Source organism: Phocoena phocoena, chromosome 14 (genome assembly GCF_963924675.1).
Source record: "Phocoena phocoena chromosome 14, mPhoPho1.1, whole genome shotgun sequence".
Classification (NCBI taxonomy): Eukaryota; Metazoa; Chordata; class Mammalia; order Artiodactyla; family Phocoenidae; genus Phocoena; species Phocoena phocoena.
This window is the reverse complement of record NC_089232.1, coordinates 51,952,348-51,979,110: the sequence shown is the minus strand read 5'-3', so window position 1 is coordinate 51,979,110 and position 26,763 is coordinate 51,952,348. Positions and strand designations below refer to the sequence as shown.

General features: G+C 48.6%; 1 protein-coding gene across 1 annotated transcript; it reads left to right on the top strand.

The window, feature by feature from the left end:
- The first annotated feature begins 393 nt into the window (after positions 1–393).
- On the top strand, positions 394–26,763 carry TMEM247 (transmembrane protein 247). The gene is made up of 4 exons (XM_065890826.1): positions 394–559; positions 1,272–1,625; positions 4,384–4,572; positions 26,659–26,763. Exons 1-4 carry the CDS (start codon positions 401–403, stop codon positions 26,761–26,763), a joined length of 807 nt encoding a protein of 268 aa, XP_065746898.1. The 5' UTR covers positions 394–400.

The following is a 26,763-nucleotide window of genomic DNA, read 5'->3' as shown; positions in this document are numbered from 1 at the left end:
ACCCTATCTCTAAATAAAGTCACGTTCTAAGGTCCTTGGGGTTAGAACTCCAACAAATGAATGTGCGGGGTGAGGGCACATAATTCAGCCCATAACAGGGTTTGTGGAGCTAACCGTGACTCATCTCAATACAGGCTGCATTTAAAAGAGGAACTCAAGAGAACAGATTTCAGATGATGGAACTCTGGATTTCAAGTGGTGGAATTCTAGTTTTCACAGCGGTCCCTAGGGGTGGCAAAGGCCCATCCTATAGTTCTTAATAATGGCACCTCAAAGGTATCACACCCTCTGCCAAAGGGGCCTTAGCAACTGGTGGAATGTGCGTTATTATGAGGACAGGGCATTGTGATGGTGGCCAGGCTGTGGAATCTTGTGAGGCCAAACGTTAATGCCTCAAAAGATGTCCTTTGGCCCCAACCGGCAGTATTGTGGTTTTCTGGATGGCAACAGAGGACAGGGAGAGATGACGGAAGGCCGGGGGGCAGGAGAAAGCTGCCCAACCTTCCCCAAGATGGTGCCTGATGACCCCATGTCCGAAGGGAAGTCAAAGCCTTCTTTGGTAAGGAGGATGCCTCTTCTCACTGCCCCAGCCTGTCCCAGCACAGGGGGGGAAGAGCATAATGGGGACACCACAAGATAGGAGCTGAGAGCTGTTAGATTCCAGAGAACTGCTAAGAAGAGTAGGAGACGTGCACCCTATCCCCACGCTGGCACCCAGCTGTAACTGGAGACCAGGTAGCCCTTCGTAAGATTGTCAGGTCACTTGAAGCTGGCTTTGGTCTCCCCCGTCTAGCTCTCCATGTGGGGCCCTTTCCTCCTCCTGCAGATGGGACCAGGCTTCCCCATAACCCTACCGTTGGTTCCCATATACTGAGGTTCTCTCAATGCAGACCTTGGGTTTCTTCCTCCCTCTGTGGCCCCCAGAGGACTGGATGTCTAATTGGCCTCAAAGTAGAGTGGGAGGTGGGAAAGTTACCACCAGTAGTGATCTGAAGATCACGAGGAAGACAGACTTCTACTCAACCCTCCCAAAGGCCCCACTTGCAACTTTAGGGCGCCATTCTTCTGTGTCCGTTTGCCCTCTCCTCCTTAACTCTCAGGTCCTGATAACTCCGTCGAAGTTTCTCGGGAGAACTCAGTCTAGATGTTTACAATTCACACCGCTTTCAAGCACCCCAGTGCACTGTGCCTAGGGCTGCAGGAGCGTGGTGGGGTAGGGGTTGGGCGGCCCCATGCTAACCCCTCCAGACCCCCCACTTCCCCCTTCCCAGGCCCAGGAGGCAGAGTCCCCCAAGCCAGACTTGTCCTACGACTACCTTGAGGAGATGGAAACTTGTGAGGACAGAGGCTGCCCGGGGCCACCTAAGTCACTCTCCTCCAAGGCCGGCCCCGCCACCACCAAGGGCCAGGAGGGCGATGGACCTGAACGCGCAGAGCCGCCCCTGGCCCCAGCCGCAGCGGCGCCGGGGACCCCAGGGCCCCAGCGAAACGACGAGATGGAGCTGGAGAAGATGCGCATGGAGTTCGAGCTCGAGCGGCTCTGGTACCTGCAGGAGGAGAACGAGCGGCAGCGGCAGCACGAAGAGGTGATGGAGCAGCTGCGGCAGCAGGCGAGGCCCCGCCTAGTAGGTGACAGGTCCCAGCTGGGAGGCGAAGGGGGCGGGGAAACTAGGGGTGAGGGGAGCCCATCCCTGACCTGCACGGGGAGCCCACCTTACCTGCTTCTCGGCTGTTCCCTGCCCTGCGCCCGCCGGCTCACTGCTTTAGAGCTTCCATGTTAAGCTGAGCTCCAACTCTTCAAGGATCAACCCTCCCCAGGAGGGACCCGGAAGCCACCTTGTCCACTTGCCTGTCCATGGCTTTCCTCCTCAGGGAAAACTCTTCAACACTTCCTCTATGTCTGGATTTCCACCACTCTCTACTCCTCTCTGCATCTCTTAAAATAGGACGCCTGGGACTAGACCCAGAACTCCCACTGCAGTCTGGCTAGTGGATTTTGATAGAACCATCCCCTGCTCCCCTGATCAGGGCCGCACGTGTTCTGTTGGATCACGCTGCCTTGCTGTCAACTAAAACTTAGACATCTTTTGGCAAGAAATGGACCACTCTCCCCTAATCTAAATGGGGATAAGAAAGCCTGCTTGTGATTAAATGGGACGGGAAATGCTTAGCACTCTGGCTGGGCCTTCATAAGCACTAAATAATGAAAGATGTTACTGTTTAAAGCAATGCTGTCTGGGCTTTAAATTCAGACAGGCCTGGGTTAAAATCCTGGCTCCACCACATATAAATTGTGTGACACTGGGCAAGTTACTGATCCTCTTTGGGCCTTGGTCTGCTCATCTGTAAGGTAATACCTACCTCATAGGGTTGTCGTGAGGATTAAATGAAAGAATGCATGTGAGACACTTTGCAGTGAGCCTGGCACATTGAGGTAAGCACTCAGTGTTAGCTATTACCATTTTTATGTACTCACGCACTTCACTTCTTGACACAAATGCAACAACTTACGTTCATCATTTCTCAATTTTATCAGGATGTAATGTATTAGCTATGCTTCCCAGCTCTGAGTCATCCTCAGTTCTGAGAAACTTGCCTCCTGGCTTTATCCAAGTCATTGCTGTAATTGTCGAGGAGGATATGACCTAAAGTAAATACCACTAAAAGATCTCCCTACAGGTTAGCAATGTTCCATTAATCAGCACCCTTGAGTTACATTATCTCCAGCTCACATTTCTCTACCTTGTCCAGAAAACTGTACTGAGACACACTGTCAAATGGTTTCCCAGAATTAAGATATTACACTATAGCAATTCCCCAATTGACTGGTCCATTTTTTTTTTTTAAGAAAATTAGGTTAGTTTTGCATGATTTGTTCTCAATGAACACATGCTGGCTTCTTAACAATTCTCTTTTGTTTTCCTTGCTCACAAAATACCTGCTTTTTAGTTTGAAAATCTTTCTCCTTGCTGGAGGAGATGGAAATCCTTGGTGTACAGTCCTATCTGCTCTCTGTCTTCTGCTTTAAAAAAAAAATAGACAACTGAAAGTGTTTTGAAAAGTCTAAAAGGTTTCACAAATGCACAATTTGTTATCAAAATCACAAATAATAGCCATTAGCACGTAGACCACAAACAGTGGCAGAAAGTCCACGGAACCAGAGCCACACCAGGTCTGCAGAAAAACACAAGATCTGTCCAGCCCTCCAGTCCCACCAGAACACTGGGTTTCTTCCTCTGGTCTTCCATCTTCCTTACTATTCATTTTAGAGGTGGCATCACTGGAGTCATTTCCTGCCCCCTCAGTTTTATTTAGTTACTCTCACATTTTACGTAGCTGGTTCAACAATAGTATACCCAAAACCCCAGTCTTTTAACAATAGATTACAAAAGGGTTTTACTTCCTGTGCCTTTACTTGGAGAGCTGACTTAATTTTTAAGCCTCCCACCTCTCTTCTTCTGGGTGGGTGGGTGGGTGGGTAGATAATTGTCATTGTATTGAAAAATATCTCTATGAATATGTTTCTTGTGAATTTAGGGCATCACAGTCCCTGCCATATGTCTGCTTACAAAAAATGTGGCATGAGTTTAAAAGATATTTTAAAGAATGAACCACGGGTAATGCCTTCTTAACTATAGATCAAAATAGCTATATCAGCTTTTACTCTACTTATATGTTGATGCTTTCTATAGTTAAAATGGGGGTCTGTTCGACTTTAATTATATAGATTCTGGAAAAGAGCAATACACAGGCAGAATCAGCCAGACAGCTCAAGCTGCCTCCCCCACACCCCAAACCCTAAGAGTTTACGGAGGCCCCATCACCTGTGTCTTACTACCCGTCTGCAGGAGAGACCACCCCCTGGGCTGAAGGACCACAGCCTGACCTTATGTGACATGCACTACGGCCCAGAGAGTCAGACACAGTCATCTGTGCCCAAGGGACCCCCTCTCATTGTGCCACCATCCAGAAAACAAGGTGGAGTATCTGGGGACACTGTCCAGAGAACACGCCCAAGAGCTGGTGTCCAGATGTGGGGATCTCACGCCCAAGACCTGGTGTTCACATGTGGGCTCAGAGGCTGCATGGAGTGTACCAAGAAAGGAAGGGGGCGGCCTGACTCAGGAGGGCTAAGACCAGGCTCAAGAAGTGAAAACTCATGAGTCCCCTCTGTGCCCGTGACCTTGCCTGGGATTTTCATTCTCGTCCTCACTCTTCCTCCTCATCATCTTGTGAGGTGGGCACGATTACCCTCACCTTAGGTGAGGAAGACAGCCTGCCCGAGGTCACGTTCAGGAAGGGACAAGAGCAGGATTGAAGCCCGGGTCTGCCTGGTACCCAAGCCCTGGTTTTGCCATTTCTACTCTCTTCTTTCCCCCGCAGTTCTCGGGAGGCCTCCAGGACCTCCTGCTTCCCCAGAACCAATTCGCCATGTTCCTGTACTGCTTCATCTTCATACACACAATCTATGTCACCAAGGAGATGATCTTCTTTCTCTTCTCCAAGCACTACCTGTTCTGCATCGCGGCCATGTTGCTCTGTTTGATTAAAACTTTATGGTCATACTTCCAAGTGCCTTGGCTCTCTCCAACACTGGGCACCTCCTTCCCTCACCCGTGCCTCCCTCCCATCGGAACTTGCTGTTAGGAAATGTTTGCTGTCAACCATTTACACCTTAGTGCGGAGAAACATGTTGTTCAGGCCTTCTACTAAGCCTGAGTTCCCACTGTGGATAAAGATGCTTTATTCCCCAAGAGGAGAATTTCAGAAGGTAGCAGGCCAGGGAAGTATCTGTAGGGAGAAGGGTTTAGAAAGCCTTTCGAGAATCACAGAAATCATACCATGACCAGGCTGACTTGGGATCCACCACATCTACTCAGATAGATCTTCCCTGAGGTGTGGGGAGCTGGGGTAGGCTTTTGAGGGTAGGCCCCCCAAAGACATCCACATCCCTGTGAATATGTCACCTTATGTGGTAAAAGAGACTTTTGAGATTAAATTAAGAGCCTTGAAATGAAGAGATGATCCTGGACTACCCAGAGGAGCACAATGTAATCATAAGGGTCCTCGTAAGAGGGAGGCACCTCGGAGGGTAAGAGGCGGAGAAGGCGATGTGGCCATGGGAGCAGAGGGGAGAGTGGTGCAGGACCATGAGCCAAGGAATGCGGGCAGCCTATAGAAGTTAGAAAAGGCAAGAAAACGGGTTCTTTCCTAGAGCCACCAGAGGAATGCAGCCCTGCCAAACCCATTTTAAACGTGTGACCTCCAGAACTGTAAGAGAATAAATCTGAGTTGTTTTAAGCCGCTACATCTGTAATAATTTATTGCGGCCGCAACACTAACACAGGAAACTAATACAGGAGCCAAGGTTCCCCAAGCTCTTTCCAGCTCTGCAGACATGTCAAGATGGCATCACCAAGGCATTGGCAAGGGTCCATCTAGCCCTGGGCCTGAGCAGGACTGTACACAGTCCACCATGCATGCTTGGAGCCTGCCCTCAGCAACATGCAATTCAAGAAGAGAGACGCTGAAGAAGCTCCAGGAAACCCAGGACAGGCCTATCAGATATCCTGATCACTGAGCAGCACATGCCTGGGTGAGGCGGGGGCAACATCTGGGCATACTCCTGGGGGCACAGGTAAGGAGGCATTGATTGATTAGGTGCAGTCAGCAATGCTGCTCCAGTAGAAAAATAGGAGAAAAAAAACCTAAAGAGGCCACACGCCCAACCCTCAAATCACATACACACACATACACACGCACACAGAGATACATAACAAATAGTTGTCTACAACAGAGATATACACAACAACAGGCGGCAACAACCAAAAGGAACAGACTTTGGGCACTAGGGGACTCACAAGAGGCACAGAAGTGGCCCAGTGTAACAAGGGAAAGGAGTTCACCTCCCCCATCCTCTACACATATACGTGCGCGCGTGCGCACACACACACACACACACACACACACACAGCAGGTTGTCAGCTGCCCCCACCTCGCCAGCCCTGCCCAGGAATGATGGCCAGCACGGGAGACTTTAAGGATAACGCAGCAAACTGAAGGGACACAGCTTTGCAATCAATCAAGTCTTTTTTGACCCTTCCTCTTCCCGGACATAAGGCTCTGCTTTAAGAGGAACAAAAGAATACGTTCTGTCTTGCTGGGCTCTCTGAGTGATGCAGAGCGAAACACATGAAAAGAGAAGACCGCCGCGGGACTCATTGTCAGTACACATTATCACGCCGTTTCAGTCCACGGTGACTTCTCATTTTCCACCCAGTTCAATTCATTCATTCCCATTTATAGCTGCGCGTGACAGGTATTTACTTGGAAGTAATAAAACTGTCATTTCTCATTAAACTTTCAATGGCAGAATTTTTTTGCTATGGGTCACTTCTCACAATCTAATTTGATCTGGGTTTCTGGGGTGGGATTGAGGCAAAAGAAGGAGGAGATCAGGATATCAAAAAGATTAAGGCCCAGATGTTTAATTCACTACAACAAACAGAATTGGGAGTTTGTTTATAAAAAAAAAAAAAAACAAAAAACTGCTATAAGGCCATTCAATTCATCATCCTGTTGCCAGGTAAAACTGGACTTAAATACACCCATTTTCCTTACAAATCTTCAGAGAAAGATTAGTAAACTCCTTTCAGTTAAGTTAGCATGTCTTCTCACCCCCTTCACAATGGCCATGAAATCTCCCCTCTATCCTTACTTCCTACTCTGATAGAAGACTGAAGCCAGCAGCCAAAGATTTACCCTAGGCAGAAATGAAAACAGCTCATGGTCACTCCTCATACTTGATACAGACCTCACTGTTCAAATGCAACGCAGAAAATCAGAAGGAAGGGAGAGACAAAAGTGGCGAGAGATACAAAGGATAGAAAAAAGGCACAGCCTAGGATTACCAAGCAGGCAACAAGTCAACATACAAGCCCTTCTGGAGCACCTCCAATATGCCAGGCACTTGGCTACATGCTTTATGGAGGCCCGGGAGGCAGACATGTACATTATACCCATTTCACAGACAAGGATACTGAGGCTCAGAGAGGTTAAGCGATGTGCCCAAGATCATCTTAGATCTCAAGTCTGACTCCAAAGTGATCTTTCTGTATTTCCACACTCCCCAAATCCTGCCTTGGAGGATCTCACAGCCTTGCTGAGGACATGCAGCTGATACACACTAAAGTATAAAGAAACTATCAGGCACATAGACCTCAGTGATGAAGGAGATTAAAGGAGAGGTCCCTGGAGCCCAGGGTGATAGGAAGTCTTCTCAAAAGAGCAGCCCACAAGGGCAGGTAAGCCTGGGACAGGTAGAAAGGAGTAGCGAGAACTCATGTGAATTAAGACCAGGGTGGGAGTGTATAATCTATACTCAAAGAAGGAGCAGGCACATGCTTGCTCCGGTGAATGGTAACAGGCCTGGAAAACTGATTTGGAGCCAAATTTTATAGTCGTGAATATTGACCTGAGGAATATGAACTTAGTCCCTTGGGAAACAAGGAATCCCTGAAGATTGTAGAGTGAGATAGTGACCCTCCCCCCACAAAGAGGGGAACTCCTCCCCCCTCCCCTGTCCTGGGGGCCACGTTCTTGCCTTGACCTTCTCTTCCCATTTCCAATCCAGGAACATTCTTTCTGAGGTCCCAGTATGAAGACTGCATTTAGCTGTAAAAGAAACCCAGCCACAGTGGCTTAACCAAATAGGGGTTTATGTGTCTCACATACTCAGAAGTCCCAGGTTGGGCAGTCCGTGATGGTGAAACTTCTCAAGGAAGTCATAGAGGAGGATCCTTCTTTTCGTTCCACCATCCTTAGCATATGGCTTTTATCCCCCTCACCCCATGGCTTTTAGCCTTATAATCTCAAGATGGCTGCTATAGCTCCAGGTATCAACTCCAGGTCAGCAGAGGGGGGAAGAGAAATGGGGCCATCTTTTTTCAAAGCTTTCCAGAAAGATCCGCCTAGAGACTTCTGCTTACATCTCATTGGTCAGCCTGGTCATGTTGCTGCTCCTAGCTTCAGGACATATGAGGTGTGGTAAGTTTTTGGCCTGGACAGTGTTGCAGCCTTGAACAAAATTAAGATTCTGATAATATGGTGGGGGTGGGGAAGGGGAGGGGTGGATACTGAATAAGCAAATAACTGTGTCTACCGTACCTTGCTGCTTTCTTAAGCCCAGCTCCCTCCCACTCTCTGCCCCAGTGTCATGGTCCAGGTTGAGACAACTGGGTAGGACACAGCTGTAGCCAAGCTGGGCCTGGCCCACAGCTGCACTTCTGCCTTAAGGCCTGGCTCACATACCACAGCAGGAAGGTCATGGTTTTCTCCGGATACACAACTGGAACAGCTCTGCCTGCAACCTCCTGACCTCTGCCTGAGGCCCCAGTATCTTACACAACCGGGGCCACAGCCTTGCCTGGGGACTTAGAAGGGCACACCCCTCTGTGCTGGGTGCCCTCAGCAAAGGTGCAGGAGGAGGTGAGTCTGCCCTGAGAGTCCCTCCCCTTCCTGAGTCCCAGATCCCACAGGACAGAGCCCAGTGCCCCCAGTGTCTGTCCTGTCATCCCACTCACACCGTGATGCTGAAGACAGAGTGTAACGGATCCTACACATTACACTCAGCTTCAGCCCAGGCAATTGAGCACTAATAGTGAACTTTCGGGAAGGCTTAGGAGGAGAAAGATAGAAGAATCTTTCCTGCTCCCCAAATGGAATCACATACGTGGCAACCCTGAGCCCAGGGACGGGGCTAGAGTCCTGGAGATGCTGAGATCTGCGGGAGGGAAGGGGGAGCAGGCTTGGCTTCCAAGGCCACTTCCCTGCCAGATCGGTTTCTAATCCCACTTCAGGAGGTGATTGCAAGCAAGTTGGTTAAGCTTTCTAGGCTTTATTTGGGTGACCTGAAAATTATCTAGACTCTAACTCAGTTTCAAAAAAAAAAAAAGGTGGGGAATGGGGAGAAGGGGACCAAAGAGCTTAGGGTCTGATTTCAGAAATTCCTACCTAACTGATCTGAGATGGTGTCCTGGGAGCACCTGAAGAGTGTCCCAACTGATTGTAATGTTCAGCTTCATTACAAAACCTAAATCCTTGCTACTCTGCACGTGATCTGAGGACCAGCAGCCCCAGGCATCTTAGAAATGCAGCATCCCAGGCCCCACCCTGGACCCCACTGATCGTTTGCATTTTTGACAACATCCCCAAAGACTCTTGTGCACCTGAAAGTCTGCAAAGCACTGCTCTAGGTGATGTAACTCAATTCAACCTTTGCTCTGTTGTGAAGACACTGCTCTTGGCCTGGAGGGTCTTCGGGGGTGGGAGGGTACGTGGAGGCAAGATAGGAAGGAGTGGAGAGAGGATAACTGAGCACATAGCCCCCACCAGTGCCGTGGGAGCCTCCATCACAGCTGGCAGGCGCAGGCTGGATGGCAGTGTGTCCGCCCCTCCTCCCTCTGTGCTCTTCACCAGTCCTTGCTCTGGGCTTCTGAGCCACCAAATGATTTCTCCCAGCACTCTGCGATTCACCAGAAACTTCCGGAATCCCCCCAGGCCTATCTCTGCCTCTGTCCCTTTTATGATCTAGCTCCGTTGTGTGTAGCTTGGGGGGAAAAAAATCTCGCTAATATACATTCATTCATTATTTAAAGGTTGCCGCTGTTCTTTCAGGAAGGTTAAGCATGATTAAAAGATGGGATTTTTTCCACAGGGCACAGCAGAAAAACTAGGGCTCCCGCATTTTTAAGCTGTTTTGGCCAAGCCTTATTGCATAATTTAAAGCCTGTGACTTATTTAGATTTAATTAGCCAAAGGAGCAGCTGCTGCGGGTTCATTAGTCAGTATTTATTAAGCGCTCCCAGAGGGCTTGTCCAGGGCTCTTAAGAGCCAAGTGGAGGATCAGCTTTGGACTTGCAAATTTCCTACACTTAAGTATGAGGGTATCGCAGATAGCGTCAGGAGGTAGGCATTTTTATTCCTCAAGAACAAAGGGGTGGCATCAAAGGGCCTGGGGTCATGAGATGAATCCCACAAACAACTCTGGCATGAGTCAGTGATTTAGGGACTCATGGTGACAGGTATGATAACAGCGTGCGGGCTCATGGAAAAGGCAGAGCTATACAAATGAGAGGTGTTAGTAAAAGATGAGCAAAGGGCTTCCCTGGTGGCGCGGTGGTTGACAGTCCGCCTACCGATGCAGGGGACACGGGTTCGTGCCCGGTCCGGGAAGATCCCACATGCCGCGGAGTGGCTGGGCCCGTGAGCCATGGCCGCTGAGCCTGCGCGTCCGGAGCCTACGCTCCGCAACGGGAGGGGCCACAACAGTGAGAGGCCCGCGGACCGCAAAAAAAAAAAAAAAAAAATAGATGAGCAAAGAATGTGTAGGGATCACCGACCTGACTTTAAGAACTGGGAGAAGTGGAGAGGATCAGAATCGGCTCCAGAGTCTGTGAGGCCCAGCGCAAAAGAACAATGCAGGGTGTCGAGAATTCCAAGGTGGTGACAGCAGAGCCTGAAACCAGGTGTGAGGTCTCCCTGAGCGCAGGGTCCCCCTGAGTATGGGGCCCAGTGCCAATGCTGTGGCAGTCCGCCCATGAGGCCAGCCCTCGAGGTGGATGAAGGAGACCCCCTGGGGTGGGGGGCTTTTGTGGATCCCCTCAAATCCCATCCTGGTCCTCGGCACCCCATCAGCTGGAGGAAGGGGAGCAGGTGCTATGCATTTTGAAAGGGGGTGGGGACCACGGGAGCAGGCCCAGCAGTGGAGGATGCTGAGTCTGGTGGCCTGGGGGGACAAAAGGTCCCCTCCCAGGCAATGCAGGGGTGCCCCTCGTACACCCACCGGCTCTGGAGGCAGAGTCTGGCTAAGCAGGAGGCACCTCTTGGTGTGCAGGTCACGCCCCAGGCTTGCAGCTGCTAATCCCAGGGCTAACAGAAGCAAAGAGCTCTCCAACTCTTGGCGTTTCCCCTCCCTCCTGGCTTCCGCCCCCAGCCCCATTCAGCTGCCCGTTTTTCTCTGGGCTAGAAAATCCCAAAATAGGAGAATAAAGCTACACTTTTTACCCTCATGAGCCTCATTTGTATCAAATGACACAGTCACTTTGCCGCAAACTTTTCATCAAAGGAGCCTTTGTAGGGTCCTGGGGCAGAAAGCAGGCCTTGGAAGACAGCCACCAGGAAGCCGGGCAGAAAGTGCTGAGCAAGGCAACCCTTAGTTTAGGTAGTGGGGGGGGGGGGGGGGGCGGGGAGGGAGGCGGGGGAGGGCGGTCTCAGACATTCTCTACCATGGACCTGCTCTCCTCCCAGCACTCTCTTTGACCAGGAGATGCCAGAACAGCTAATTGTGTGCTGCCGGGACCAACCCACTGCCGGGGGCTCAATCAGTGCTTGAAGCAAATGAATGAACAAGCCAATGAACTAAAGGATACACTAGACAACCTGAGAGAGGATCCCGAGCTCAAGCCTCTGTGAAGACGTGCTGGAGAGGAGAGAAGGGAGCACACGCTTCCCCAGTACCTACTGGGTATTCTGCCCCGTGCAACACACTTTATGTTAACTCATCTCATCGCACGGCCACTCCCTGAGGGAGTGCTATAACCATCCTCACTTTGCAGAAGAGAACGAGACTCAGAGAGGTTCAGGAGTTGCCTGAGCTCCCTCGGCAAGAAGGTGGCAGAGGTCAAGTGTGGCGCAGAGCTGAAAGTTGCTTTAAAGAAAGCTACGAAATCTATGTCTCATTTATTTGTATTTGTGAATGACGATTCAGAGCTGCTTTGATAACGTATGTGAAAAGTACTGTTACTGTATTTCATGTGGTATTATGCAGTCCACTATGTCTCTCTATTGTGCACACCTACGGGTAGTGGCTTCAAAGGTACTTGGCTTAAAAATCTACCGTTTCATTCCACCCACTCTCTCCCTTCCTCCCACCAAAGGCTGTGGAGGGAAATGTCTCTGAGAGGGGACAAGGACGTAAGTCCTCACTAGCCCAGGAACTTCACACACCTGCTATTTTCTTGGCGAGAGGGAGATCCATACTCAAAGCCCTTGATGCCCCCCACTCCCCTCCCTCCCTCCCATTTCCACCATGTGACGATGCAGGCCCCCTGTCTAGTTGTTCAAGGGCATCCAGGAATCCAGTCTTTTTATGTGTTGGTTCCATCTTTTTAAGCACTCTATGGACCTAACAAAAGTCTGTGGGCCCACCAGTTCACAAACTTTGAACTTGAGATGTGATTTCCCTTACGATAGAGTCTTCTGTTTCACTCAGAGACATGCTGGGGCGTTTCTTCAAACAGAAAACACTCCTAGTTATGAAAATAGAACGTGATTCACTCCAGCACCGCGTTGAAGCACAGAAGCAGGAGTAAAGCATGCTTCTTCCCTTCACAAATAGCCTCCCCTTGAGGTGTTTCAAGAGACAGATCTCTTAATGCATTTCAAATCAGGTTAGAGTGGCAAAAATCCAATTTTCATACAACTTCTTGAAGGAAGATGGGAATTTGGCTCGAGCCTGGATCAGAGTTAAAGAAGGGACAAGGCAGGGGCCTGGGGGTGGGGAAATGAGGCAAGAGAGTGCGTTGAGGGTGGAGGGCAAAGGGGGGTGCCCTCGCTGAGAGACGTGGAGAGAGGCTGGCAACAGCTCTGTGAAGTTGGTGAGACAGAGAGGTGGGTCATGCGGATCGGAGCCAACTGGAGAGGGGAAGAGGATGAGGGAGCTCCTTAGTTGCCATGGTGACAAAGGAATAAGGAAAGGGGGGGGAAGAGTGAGGGGGGAATCTCGGAGAAGAGCTATATTATGCTGCTACAACCAGCTCTCTCCTCTCCACCCAGGACCCCTGCCTATGACTCCCTGGGCCCTCTGCCACCTCCCCCACCTGACTCCATTCATCCCTGGCGTGGATAAAGTCCTATGAAATTACGTCAAGGACATTTAGATCCTATACATGGGTGGTCTGGACAGATACCTACTTACGGTGCATCTGGGTCTCCAAAAGGCCTCTTGAATTCAAAAATATTTTCTCCACTGTCCTGCTATATAAAGCTTACAATTCTACTATTACGGCAAAATTTCCTGGACTAAGTATTTGTTCATGTTCAATTACAAACCCTCCTTAGGAACTGTAATATCTTGGATATTAACTTCTAGAATCTCATAAATTAATTTATCACATGTAGCAGGGATCTCAGCCTAGGAATGTCCACTACTAGGATTCAGGCATATCTAAATATGTATGATAAATTAGTAGGGCAGACCCCAGACGGGCCAGTTCATAGGATGGTTCCAGTGGCATCTGCTATGTGTGTTAAATGTTCATTTCCCCTTGATTTTCTTTTGGGGAACTCCCTGTTCATCAATCTTTGTCCAAGAGGTTCAAGTGGGCTGACTTCCAATCGAGGGTGGACCCAAGACCCAGACCTGGCCAATCAGAGCATTCCATCTCCTGGCCAAATGATTGGTTCTGGTGTGGACACATGACCCAAGCCTAACCAATGAGTCTCAGACTTAGGACTTTTGCTGGAACTCCTGGGAAAGATAAACTCTCCACTGGGTACTAAGCAAGCAGAATAAATGTCCAGAGCTACTGGAGGCTGTCTTGTTCCACTCGGGGAAGGCCTCACTGAGAATAAAGCTGACGTGAAGAAAAGCAAAGCCAAGAAGAGATGAGAAGACTCAGGGAAGGAGAGGGAGGGAGGGAGGAGAAGGAGAGAGAGTGAGTCCTTGTTGGCATGATTTGAGCCCCTGGATCCACCTGAAACAGAGACATCCCTACGCTTTTCAGTTGCTATTAACTTTGATTTAAATTGTGTTTCTGTCACTTGGAACCAAGAGTTCTGAATCATGCAAGGGCTTTCCCATTTGGCTAAGGAGAAGAGGATTACATGAGTTGGAACATGGGCTCAGCAATAGCTAATGGAGGTGATTTGGCACCTGTTCCCAGCCTGTCCTCTGGAGAAAGCCGTGGGGAGGAACCTAAACAAGGGAGTGCGAGAGGCATGGGGAGAAGTGGAGCTATTAGAAGCATACATGAGAACCCACATGTCGAAAGGGAGCCATTTGTCCACTTCTGGAGGGAAAACAGCCCTGCTCTGGCCCCATGAGGGGTTGAGGTATTGATGTCTGTGCCAAGGGAAATGGTGGTAGGACCTTGCTGAGAGGGGATGCCAGTGGGAAACCACAGAGAAGCATAGTCTGTACACTCACAAAAGGCTCCATGAAAAGACCATGAAAGGTCTGGAAGCAACCCAAGTGTCCATCAACTGATGGGTGGCTAACTACTGTGTGAGAGAGCCATACAATGGAATATTATTTGGCAATAAAAAGGAATGAAGGGGCTTCCCTGGTGGTGCAGTGGTTAAGAATCCGCCTGCCAGTGCAGGGGACACGGGTTCGAGCCCTGGTCTGGGAAGATCCCACATGCTGTGGAGCAAATGGGCACGTGCGCTACAACTACTGAGACTGCGCGTCTGGAGCCCACAAGCCACAACTACTGAGGCACAGGCCTAGAGCCCGTGCTACGCAACAAGAGAAGCCACCACAATGAGTAGCCCCTGCTCACCACAAGCAGAGAAAGCCCACACGCAGCAATGAAGACCCAGTGCAGCCAAAAATAACTAAATTAATTAAATAAATAAATTTTTTAAAAAAAGGAATGGAGCATTGATCCATGCTACCACATGGTTGAACCCTGAAAACATCATGCTAAGTAAAATAAACCAATCACAAAGGACTACATATTTTATAATTCCATTCATATGAAATGTCCAGAATACACAGATCTCTAGAGACAGATTAGTGGTTGCTTAGGGCTAGGGGGACAGAAAGATTGAGGGATGAGAGCTCGGGGTGCACAGTTTCCTTTAGGGTGATGAAATGTCCTAAAATTAAATGTGGTGATGGCTGCAAAACCTGAATATGCTAAAAGCCATCTAATTGCACACTTTAAATGGGGAAATTGTACGGTATATAAATTATATCTCAATAAAGCTGTTACCCTCCAAAATGGCTCTTGAGGTACCTGCCCAGTCCGCGTGTGGCAGGGGTAGGGGTGGGGGGTTGGCCTCCAGGAGGCCCAGGGCACATGATGTAGCTCTTGCTACTCTGGGAGAGAGTGTGCCCTTCGATCCAATAAGAGGGACCTCACTCTGGGCCAGCACTTTAAGAGGGCTCCCCTCTGATTCTTATCTGGTCTCCCCCCTCCCCACAGGGTAAAAAGTCTGTAGGGCCAAGTGGACGTGTACACCACACTCACACCTTCCAAGAACATACCCTAGGCATACAGGACCAAGGAACTCCTTGCCCAGAAGGTCCCAAACCTGTTTCTCCAGCCTGCAGTCAGTCCTCTTCCCCAGGTCGATCCTCCCTCCACAGGGTAGACTGGAATGGTGGTGAGCATAAAAGAGGTGTGACTGGAACCTGGATATGTAGGCTGGATGCCCACATCAGGCCCCTCCAAGGGTGAGGCAGAGCTGGGGGGTGAAGGAGAAGGGGACAGGCCATGGGCCATGAGTGCAGGGTGGCGGGGAGGGGGCCTGGGGCCAGGTCTCCCCAAAACCACCATGTTCCAGCACGGGGATCAGAGGGATATGAGCGTTCTCAATCCAAACTTGACCTTCTAGGTCATCATGAAGATTTATTTTTCAAGGTAGGAAGCTGGAACATTTAACAATTTGTTAGCTCACTTTACAGTTGTAAGATATGTGAACACATGGCTTGCGGACCTCCCTTTGTCCTCGTGCTCTGGACCCCCTCAAATATAAAGATCTGATGCTGAGAGGTGCTACACTTGAGAGAAATCTATCAGAGCTTTTCTTTCTAATGAATCCTGCTGTGGGGTTTCCCAGGTCACATTTACTGATTTCGGGAACAGTTCATAGATTCTTCGCTCCAGGCTAAAGAGAAAGCTGATACTTGGCTGCCCACAACCTTGAAGTTTAATGATTTCTCTCAACGTCTCCTCAGCTTAGCCCAGGGCTTAGGCACGTAGTGAGGGGCAGGCTGGAGACTGGGTGGTTCCCTGAGCCATACTAAGGAATCCGTGTCTGTCTGGCTCTCTTGTCTTCAGTCTTGTTGTTGTTGTTGCTTTAGGATATAATGTAATAGAGTCCAACGGGCAAGGAATTCTAGCAGAGGCTCATGGGAAACACCTGAGAGCAGGGCTGGGACAGGCCAGAGAGTCTCTCTTCATCCTTCCTTTGTATCTTCCTGATGGCCAAAATCTCTGTGGGATCTTGTGCTAGTGCCTTTAGGGGACAGACCTGCAAGACACACGGTCTCTATCCTCCAAGAAGTTACCATCTGGTTGCAAAATAACACTGACACTGATCATTAAAACACAATATAAAAACCCTAAAATATAACTTAGGGTGTGACATAAAGCGTTTTCAAGACTAGAGACCATCTCGTCCAGAGTTTCTCCTTGGCACTGTTGACACTTTGGGCCACATTATCCTTTGCTTGGAGAGATGGGAGCTGTCCTGTGCATTGCAGGATAGTTAGCAGCATTCCTGGCCTCTACTCACTAGATGCCAGTAACAGGCTCCCGGCCCCAGTTGTGACAACGAGAAACATCTCCAGATACTACCAAATGTCCTGTGGGGGTCAAAACTGCCCCCAGTTGAGAACCATTGCTCTAGTATAAATATCCCCCCATCATTTCCAGTATAATTAATGTCTATAGACAGAGATTGCAGGAAGCCACATGCGGGGGAGATGATCGTGGGCTGGAGGAGCCTGGTTCTTGGAGGAGAAGGCAGCACCTGAGGCCGTCCTCATAGGGTGGGTAGGGTTTGGTGAATCCAGCCAGAAGGACAGCACTCCAAGAGGGGAGACAGTATGCTCGAAGACAGAGAGGCTAGAACAAGCAGCGTGCCCCACATGGTTATGAGGTTGTACAATGCCAAAAGGTGCCCAGTCGAGGGGACAAGTGGGCACTGAAATGCGGCCCACCCTCCCCCGGCCAAGCCATGCCCCTTGGCACTGGGCTGCATCAGTCCAGAGGAAGGGGAGAATTTTTCTTAGTACAGAGGTGTCTTGTGAGCCCCACCTCATATGCTCACGGTGCTGTACTGCCCAAAGAAGGCCTTTTTCCAATGACAAAAGTGCCACAGCAGCAGGCCATGCCCCCACGAATGAGCACAGCCTGGGATGGAGAGGACAGAGAGCCAGCAAAGTAGCCAGCCCTCCGTCAGGGACTGATGGGGACTCCAGCTTTCTCGGGCCCTCGATGGTCCCACTATGCTCCTCTCCACTCTGATTTCTCTGTGGGGAGCCCCCCAGCCCCCCTGCTCTGCAGAGGCCCCACATGGAAGAATGAGAAGGAAGGTCTTTCAAGAGCTCAAAGTAGGTTGAACCAAAAGGAGAAGGAAAGCTCTAAGAGTCTGGGTCTGAGACAGACAGCAGCCAGTGTGCCTGGCTCAGATCCTTGCTGTTTCCATCCCCTCCTCAGAAAGGCCCTACAGAGAGGTGGTCATCCCTCAGGGAAGGGACCCCTCGCCCCATCACCTTCCCTTTCTTTGCTCATCCATCCAGCAATGGACCGGCACAAACTAAGGTACAGGTGCTCTTGGGAATACATGAAGACCCTCCAAAGGGTACACACTTTGGTGTAAGTCATTTTAGGAGCCTCACATGACGAGTCCTCGACTTCCACAAGCGCTCTCTTATACAGCTGTCCTGTCTGAGCACATGGACGAGGGATGCTGCTTGTTCTCCCTCTTGCTTCGCTTGCACAATCACCCTTCTCCCACCTCCCAAAAGAAAGGCACACTACCTACCTGTCCCAAGTCTTCCCACAGCGCATTGGCTTAGGGAAAAATGCATGGTGCACTGAAAGGACAGTCTAAATGCCAGCATCCATGTGGAGAAAAGGGGTGACTAATGACTGGGCAAATCGACGAGCTTCCAATTCTCTGCTCTCATTCAGACTGAAGGAGAATCTATTCTAGTTGTCAGCTGATAGGTTTTTAATGATCTACCCATATGATCTTTGAGATTAACTCAAAAGGAGTTTATAAAACTGAGCGACATTGCTACAACAAAACTCCCTACATTTCTTTGTACTTATGTATGTGAAAAGATTTCTGAGCTCAGCTCTTGCACCTATTTAAAACACAAAACAAAACAAATAGAATTAATACTGAACCTTGACCCCTTCTAGCGATGAGTAATATTCATCCATGGATATATGAACTAATTGGGGTAGGGAAAAAAAGCTTCTTCTCATTAAGAGATGTAGTTTCAATTAATCTTTATTTTTTATGCTTCCTTAGTAGCTATTAGATTTTCTAATAGCATTTGTTTTGATTAACTGTATATTAGTTGTCATGGTACAAATCCAGACAAAATACTCTCTAACATTTAGAATCTATGGTCACAAGAAATTTTAAAAATAAATTCATTTTATATACATAGCTTGGTTGCAGAGAAGTATGATAGGGTGATGCATAAAAGATATACAATCATAAAAATGTATTAGGATAAAATTCTGTAGGGAAAGTAGAAGGAAATATAAATTCAAGGAGGAAAAAGAGATGAAATTTTTCCAACTGTTAAGGCAGAATTTCATGTATTTTTTAAAAGGATTACAGTGGGTATCCAATCACTATAGTATTTCATTTAGAAACATTTCTCAGAGTACTGCAACACTTTTATCTTTAAATGTCAATATTTGCGTACACCAGAAAGTACACCCTATGTAACTGTTTAAACCATGGAAAAATTTTGTGTGTTGGCTCCTAAAAATGTGCAAAGGGGTACACATATTTTCCAAAAAAATTTTTGGAGTCTACAAGAAAAACATTTAGAGCACCAGCGTCACAGAGCTTGGCTCTTGCCTGCAAGGGGAGGGCCTACAATGAATGCAAAATCAGCACCTTTGAAGATTCCCTTAAGCTAGAGGGACCTGAGGGCACCCTTAAAGCATTGCCAAGGGGGTGAGGGCTCTCACTATTGTGAAACTGGGCCAAGGAGCTCCCCCTTCGTCCTGTCAATATCTTCCTCCCTCGTCTTTCTCTTCTCACTTGTTTTATTTGCAGCTTTCCTCCAAAATCCCATTCCCTCCACTACAGATGCCCTGTCAGGTCAGTGTGAGATCTGTTCTGCTTTGTTGTGTCCCACCTCACCGGTCCTTTCTCCCAGAAGCCTTCGGGTGGGCGGGCAGTGTCCCCACCCCCCCACCGCCAGCCTCGCTGGCCGCAGTCTAATACCCCATGTACACGCGCAGCACCCACTGCTTCCTCCAGTTTTCTCTTGCTTTGGGCTAGTCCTCACTCCTCAGCTAAGCCATAAGTTTTCTCATCTGTGTCTCCAAACCTCTCTTCTCAGCAGTAAGAGGCGGATAAAAAGAATTAAGCGCGATGAAATTTGAACAGCGCCTGGCACCGAGCCTGGCCTGCAGCCAGAACTTGGCACCCAGCTGCATTCAGCAAATACTTGCTAATCGTGCTGTTGCATTTTCTCGCTGGCCAGTGATTACAGAAGTCTGGGCTTCCTAGCGTCCCCCTTCTTCGCCCAGGGAACCAAAGAGAGTTCCCAAATCCCCAGGTCTCCTTTAGATAGCTTGTCAAGTAGGGGTGATGGAAATGCCTTCCCCCTCCCGCCACCGCTGCTGCCGCCGAGTCCGCTCTGGGTGCCCGAGCCCAGGCTGGCGGGGTGAAGGGGGTGGGGGGAGCTGGGAGCTATGAGGTCATACTCGGGTCACGTGACCGCTGCCGCATCTGTCAACTGTGGTACAATTACTAAGCCGGTCGGGGCTAGCGACATTCAAACCAGTTCTCTCTTCCTCCTCTCTCTCCCAGGCTCTGTGCCCTTTCACACCAAGGGACCGTCTCAAAAGTCTAGGACCCTGAAGGAGTTGGCTTTCACATGCTACAATTTAAAGGGCTGGGATAGAAAGAAAGGGGGGGGGGGGGGAGAGAAACAAAAGTCCAAGAATGCACTTACTGCTGCTGCAGTTTGAAAACTGTGCTTAATGTTCTTTAAAATCTTTTTCGGTCAAAGCAATTTGACATATGTATTACAGAGTCTTTTAAAAATCCTCATACTCTAACCCATTAATTCCAGCTCTAGCATGCTTGTAAGGGAAGTAATCCAAACAGGGGCAAAGGTTTCGGGACACGAAATTCACCGTCTTGTTATTGAAATTAACAAACTATATAACGAAACGGAATAGATTAGGGTATAAAAGAACAATAAAATATTGTTCAGTTGTTAAAAATGGTGATTTCCAAGAATCTTTCATGACATGAAAGATGTATGAAAAAATGACCACAGGGAGTATTTGCTGAGCACTTCCTATGTGCCAGGTGTTCTGCTAAACGCTTTCTATGGATTGATTCTTACAACCTAAGTAGACAGATACTATTATTATCCCTCTTCTAAAAACTGTGGCCTAGAGAAGGAAGCTGCCTAAGGTTGACTAGCTAATAAAGTGTGAAAATTGAGGCTTAGCGGTTATCCAAAGGGTTTACCTAAATAAATGGCAGAGGCAGGATTTGAACTCACAGAGTCAAATCCTGAGTCTGGAGACCAGTCTTTTAACCTCCATGCTCTTAACTGCCTGCCCAGTAGTAACTAGCAAGAAATCAGTATGAACACTGCACACACACCATCAGGCCAGTAATATGTATACACACATGTGCCCCTACACACAATATATGAGTAGCAAAAGAGTGGAAGGACAGACACCCACATTTTCACACTGGTATCTGTCAGTGGTACAATTACGAGTGATTTAAGTTTTCTTTATACTACTCTAAATCTTTTAAATTAATACAATGTATATGTATTAATTTAACAAGTAGACAAAATGTTAAATACAGACTGATTCCACTAGAGAGCCCTGTGCCAATTATGGGATTATTTATTATAAGGACAACTTGAAAGTAGCTCAAGTGTCAATTACTGTTTGAATAGTTAAATGAATTATAAAACATATTAGGTGCAATAATTTGCAGGCATGGAAAATGAAGGATACAGAGATCAAGTGATACCGTTATGTGAAAAATCAAGGTACAAAATGGTAGGCCTATTATGCACAGTCACTTGAAAATATTACTGTAAAATATGAAAGAAAGGAGAAAAAGATAACTATATCAGGATGATAAAATTATATGTGATTTTTAAACTTTTCTGACTTCTATAATGTCTTTTATTTCTTGTATACTAATACAAATATTTTCATCGAGTTAAGGTTCCATATCAAAATTAGCAATGGAGCACATGGGCATCTTTTTTGCCTTTTTAGAATGCTTTCTGTTTTATCTCATTTCATTGACAAAACGCCCCAATGAGAATACTGTAGGCACTTTCTTATCCATTAAGAAAAGTTAAGGCACTGAAATGGTGAATGAGTTACTTGGAATAAACCAGCAAATGCATGGCAACCCCTGGGACTAGAACCCAGGCCTGCAATCTCCTACCCCAGAACTCTGTCCTATAAACCACACCAATTCCTTTCTGTGAAGGGCTGCATGGTGCTGCCTAGAGAATACAAACTACTATTACAAGACTCCAGACTCTGAGAACCAAGTGTATATTCTCTCAATGAGCAAGAGCCTGGAGGCAGGGAGCATGCATTGCCCTATTTCTGCTCTTTGTCTTCAGAGTGAGAATGTCTAAGGCCCAAGGCTTCCCCGCCCCTCCAAAGCCCTCCACACACACAGCCAACCACGTCCCCCAAAGCAGGCCACCTGCGAACATGCCTTGCTCTTGGTTGGAGAGCGAGGCCAGTAGATGTGCAGTGTATCCTCCCCGACACCCTTTACTGTACAACCCTGCCCACGGCCCCCACAGGAGAAGGATCAGGGGCCCTACAGGCCAGCATGTGTCAAAGGCCAGTCTCAAACTAGGTAGGCACCAGACAAGCAAGCCTAGAAAGAAAGATCAGGACATACAGACAACCAACAGGCACATGAAAAGATTCTCAACGTCACTAATTGTTAGAGAAATGCCAATCAAAACTACAGTGAGGTACCACCTCACACCGGTCAGAATGGCCATCGTCAAAATGTCTACAAATAACAAATGCTGGAGAGTGTGTGGAGAAAAGGGAACCCTCCTACAGGATTGGTGAGAATGTAAATTGATGCAGCCACTATGGAGAACAGTATGGAGGTTCCTTAAAAAACTAAAAATAGAGCTACCATATGATTCAGCAATGCCTTGCCTGGGCATATATCCAGAAAAGACAAAAACTCTAATTCGAAAAGATACGTGCACCCCAGTGTTCATAGCAGCACTAGTTACAATAGCCAAGACATGGAAGCAACCTAAATGACCATCTACAGATGAATGGATAAGAGATGTAGTGTGTGTGTATATACATATATATATACACACACACAATGTAATGTAAGCCATAAAAAAGAATGAAATAATGCCATTTGCAGCAACATGGATGGATCTAGAGATTATACTAAGTGAAGTAAGTCAGACAGAAAAAGACAAATATCATATGATACAAGTGAATTTATTTACAAAACAGAAATAGACTCACAGACATAGAAAACAAACATATGACTACCAAAGGGGAAAGGGGGGATAGGGATAAATTAGGAGTTTGGGATTAACATATACATACTGCTATATATAAAATAGGTAAACAACAAGGACCTAATGTATAGCACAGAGAACTATACTCGGTATCTTGTAATAACCTATAATGGAAGAGAATCTGAAAAAGGAAATATATATGTGTATACTATATACATATATATATAATACTGAATCACTTTGCTGTACACCTGAAACTAACACAACATTGTAAATCAACTATACTTCAATCAAAAAGAGAGAGAGAGAGAGAGAGACAGAGACAGAGACAGAGAGAGAGACAGAGAGAGAGAGAGATCAGAAGAGGTCAAGTGTCAGCAGCAGTGGGTGAAGCCAACAGTGGGGAGCTGGGGGGCTGAGGAACCCCAAGGAACTGGGTCATCAGGCCCTGGTCCCTCATGTAACAGAAGGAGATGTGACTTGCCAGGGTCACACAACAGCCAGACAGAGTAGAAGTAAACCCAATCCACAGCCCAAAGGAACCAGTCAAAGGCCAGGACCAAACTCCACAGAGCCAGGCTTCATTCATTCATTCAAGATATAACCAGTGCCATTCCTGCTTACCAGATCTTCCTGATGTCATGGATTCAGAGCCAGTACCCTGTCCCCAGCCCACTCCCTTTCCGGGGGATCAGGTGACTCCCATGACTCAAGAAGACAAAGAAGTCACAAGCAAGGGAGAAGCTGCCCCTCCAGAGAAACAAATGCAAACTCCAAAGTGTGGAAAACAAACCAATGGGCTGAGTCCAGGGGCGTGACAAGTCCAAGCACTCCAGAGCCCAGTGAGGAAAGCTTCCAGGAGGAGGAGTCAGGAGGAGGTATGACTTGAGTGGTCCAGAAGGATAGGTGTGCTATAAAGTTTGAGCTAAAAGAAAACCAGAAGATTCCATAGGTATGGTAACGCACAAGAAGCTAAGAGGGGGAGGGAAGCCTAGGTTTACAAATCCCGATGGCAAGGGAGGGTCCCTAGTAAGGAGAAAGGGAGGTGGAGGTGCTTGGATAGGGTAATTTCTGTAAACAGTACATTTAAGTGTTTGTCCTCAACTTGGAGTGGAAAGCATGGGATACCTGAATATTAACAGCTCCTGCTACTGAAGACAAAGGTAAAGGTAATGGTACTTTCTGTAAGGAAGGGACGCCATTGGCCCCAGATGCTATTTACAAAGGGCTTTTCAGGAAAAAAAAAAAAGTCTTGCCTATAAAGAGACCTGTCCATTAATCTGAGCTGATGATGACTGGGTGGTTTGTTTTCCTATTTCCATGGGATCTGTGGGGTTTCTTTTGAGCAAAGGAGAGGGGCAAATGCTGTGTTGGGGACCTAACAGAGAAGCAGGGACACAGTAAAATGAGGTCATGTCCCTTCCATGCTTGCAAGCCCTAAGTGGCTTCCCATTGTACTTAGAATAAATTCAGATCCCTTTAAGGGCCGCCCACAAGACCCCTGGGATCTGGCCCTGCCCCTTCTGTCTCACCTTCACTTGCTTGGTGAAGCCCACTGACCTCCTCTCTGCTCCTCAAGCCAGCAGAGCTTTCTCTGCCTGGTGCCTCACACTGGGGTTCCCTCTGCTCAGAACGTCCTTCCCTTCCGCCCCCGTCCCCCCACCCTGCTGTTTCCGTGGATGCCTCCTTCTCCTGCCTTAGGTGCACAGGGCCCTACGTGAGCAGAGGCTGCCAAAGGCCTCCCTGCCCATAACCTTTTACTTCTCCATAGCACTTAGATCAACCGAAGTCGCCAGCTGTCTACTTGCTCAGTGTAGCGAGTGTCCCCTCCTGACCCCTCAGCCCTCTCACTTGTGCCCACCATCCCCATCAGCAGGTTCCTTTGGAAAAGCTGGGGTCTTAACTGCCCTGTTCACTGAAAGGGATGCGGTGCCAGGCAGAGCGCCTGACATTGGTAACCAGCCAATAAATATTTGTGGAGTGAATAAATGAATAAGAGGTCTGCTGATTTGAATGTAACTGAGTGAAAACCCAGAGCTCAAATTCCAAAGGAGAAAATAAGAATCTTTACACACTCCCTATTGCTTCCCTTTCTCCAACTGAGCCCCAGCACAACTTGCTTCCACTTTCTCCGCTCCTCCCTCCCTCCCTCCCTTCTTTCTTTTACAGAGGTTCACGAGCACCTGCTCTGGCCGGTGCTGTGTGGTGGGCCCACCTTCCCACCCACTCTGCTCCCCAACATGCCCCCGGGGCCCTGACCTCATCCAGGACCCCAGTCTATCCCTGGGCCCCCTCAAGTCACATCCCTTATACAGTCACCCCCCGGTACCTCTTCTCTGTAGACCTTCATTGTGACTGAGCCCTGAGGACAGAACACCCTGGGAAAGAGAAATGAAGGATTCTCCAAGGAACAAGCTATAGCCATGTATTTGCTAACATATTTGCCCTGCTGGGAGCCAAAGTTTTGGAGCTTTTATACATTAAGTTTTCATTAAAAAGGAATGACAACAACCCAGTCTTATCAGGTTTTTTGTTTGCAGTCCCAAGGGTCTTATTAGCTGGCTATGACCCAGGACTGCTTCCTTGCTTCCTTTGAGGCTCAGATTCCTTTGAGGCTTTCAAGATCCCTTCAAGTTCTAAATCTTGTGTGATCTTGGGGATGTGAATCCACTCAGGCTTGGTAACAGCCAGGAGTCATCAAACATCACCCTCTCTGGGCTCACCTCCCAGTGATAAAAAAAACACGTGCCCAATTCCATCACTCCACGGGTGTGCAGGAGGAGGTGGTGAGCTGGGCCAAGGGTCTGCCAAGACTGTCTGAGCTGGGGATCCCTTCTGCTGCGTCTGCGGAGAGAATGGAGTAGCCTGCCTTCCAGTGAAAGGGGTCCCATCCTGCAGGAAAGGACCACGGGGCGAGCTGTGAGGTTGTGTGGGAAAGCTGGGGAGTTGTGAGAAAGTGAGGGTTTATCATGCTTTAGAACAGAGCTTAGGAAGGTGAGGGTGGGAGGAGAGATACAGCCTTTTCCAGCATTGTCAATGACCAGGCATGATGTCAGAAACAAGGTAATGAACAGGGAGGGTACAGAGAAGGAGACAGGGGAGGGCAGAGGAAAGGGGCAAAGACTTGAGTATCTCCCTGGGGAGTTCAGTGAGGGGCTGCACTGGTTCCCAGAGCCACACGGGTTGGGGTTGGCCCAGCATAGGTCTGCTGACCCCCTTCCAGGGATCTTGGGACCCTAGGGACAGAGAGGAAGCCCTGCAGCATTTTCTGAGGTTCCAGCACGTGCTCAAAGTATCCTTTCCATTTCTGGCTCTCCAGGCAGCTCAGGATCGGAATTAAATCTACGCTCTCCCTCCACCAAGTTATCTTTGCCGACAGCCTTCCTGCGGGGGGCAGGGGGGCTGGCCTCAGTGAGGGGCAAGGCCTGACGGCCTCATGTTCAGTCTCCCCCAGCCCTCCCCAGGCAGGGAGTGAGCCTGTAGAAGCAGCCTCGCCATAAGCACTGCCTGGGTCTGTGTCAGCAGCAAACAGCTTCCCTTGCACCTCGGGAGGAAGTGTTAATGAGAAGAGCGGTGGGGAAGGGTTGCGCCTGCCTGCGGTTGTAACAGTTTGCTCCTTTTGGCTCCTGGGGACTGAGGAACTTACACAAGGAACACGCCTTCTTGAGGGTAAGACAGTTAACGCTAATAAAGAATGTGTGTACGTTTGTACTAGACAACTAACATAAAGGGCCTAGTGCAAACATCTCTAAAGCAAAGATCCCGACAGGACCGCAGCTGCCAGAAGGTACAGGATGGTGACCAGCAGCCTACCCCACAGGTCTAGGGTGGCACTGGGAGCTACAGAAAGGTGAGGGCTAAGATTTGCCTCTGCATGGCTGAGGCCCCTAAGGACGACCCAGCCCATCCACAGCCCCCTGCCTTCACACCCAGGTCCAAAGCAAACCCCCTCCTGTTTCCCAGGGAGGGAAGGGATCCGATAAACCCTGACTGAAGCGAGTCCTGCTTGAGTTCAGGCTCTACCCATCTGCAGCCTTCCCCTCAGCAGCAGTAGAGAGGGATTTTCTTGTCAAGAGCCATCGCTGGGTTACAGGGCGGGCGTCCGAGCCCTGGTCCTCACCTCACGTCATTGCCCTTTTCTATGGCACAATCCGTGCTTGAAGAGAAGGCCTCCGTCCAGAAACCAGAGCCAGGCCGGGAATGAAGAATGTAACAAACATAAATGTCTGTTCAGACCCTACGACGTGCACACCCAGCGTCAGCACTAA

Excerpts from the sequence above, each read along its gene's own strand:
- TMEM247 (XM_065890826.1), top strand. The coding sequence starts at position 401 with ATGTCCTTTGGCCCCAACCGGCAGTATTGTGGTTTTCTGGATGGCAAC. Across the intron at positions 560-1,271 it reads GGAAGTCAAAGCCTTCTTTG|GCCCAGGAGGCAGAGTCCCC; the intron begins GTAAGGAGGATG and ends CCCCCTTCCCAG. Across the intron at positions 4,573-26,658 it reads CTTTATGGTCATACTTCCAA|AGAAGGCCTCCGTCCAGAAA; the intron begins GTGCCTTGGCTC and ends CCGTGCTTGAAG.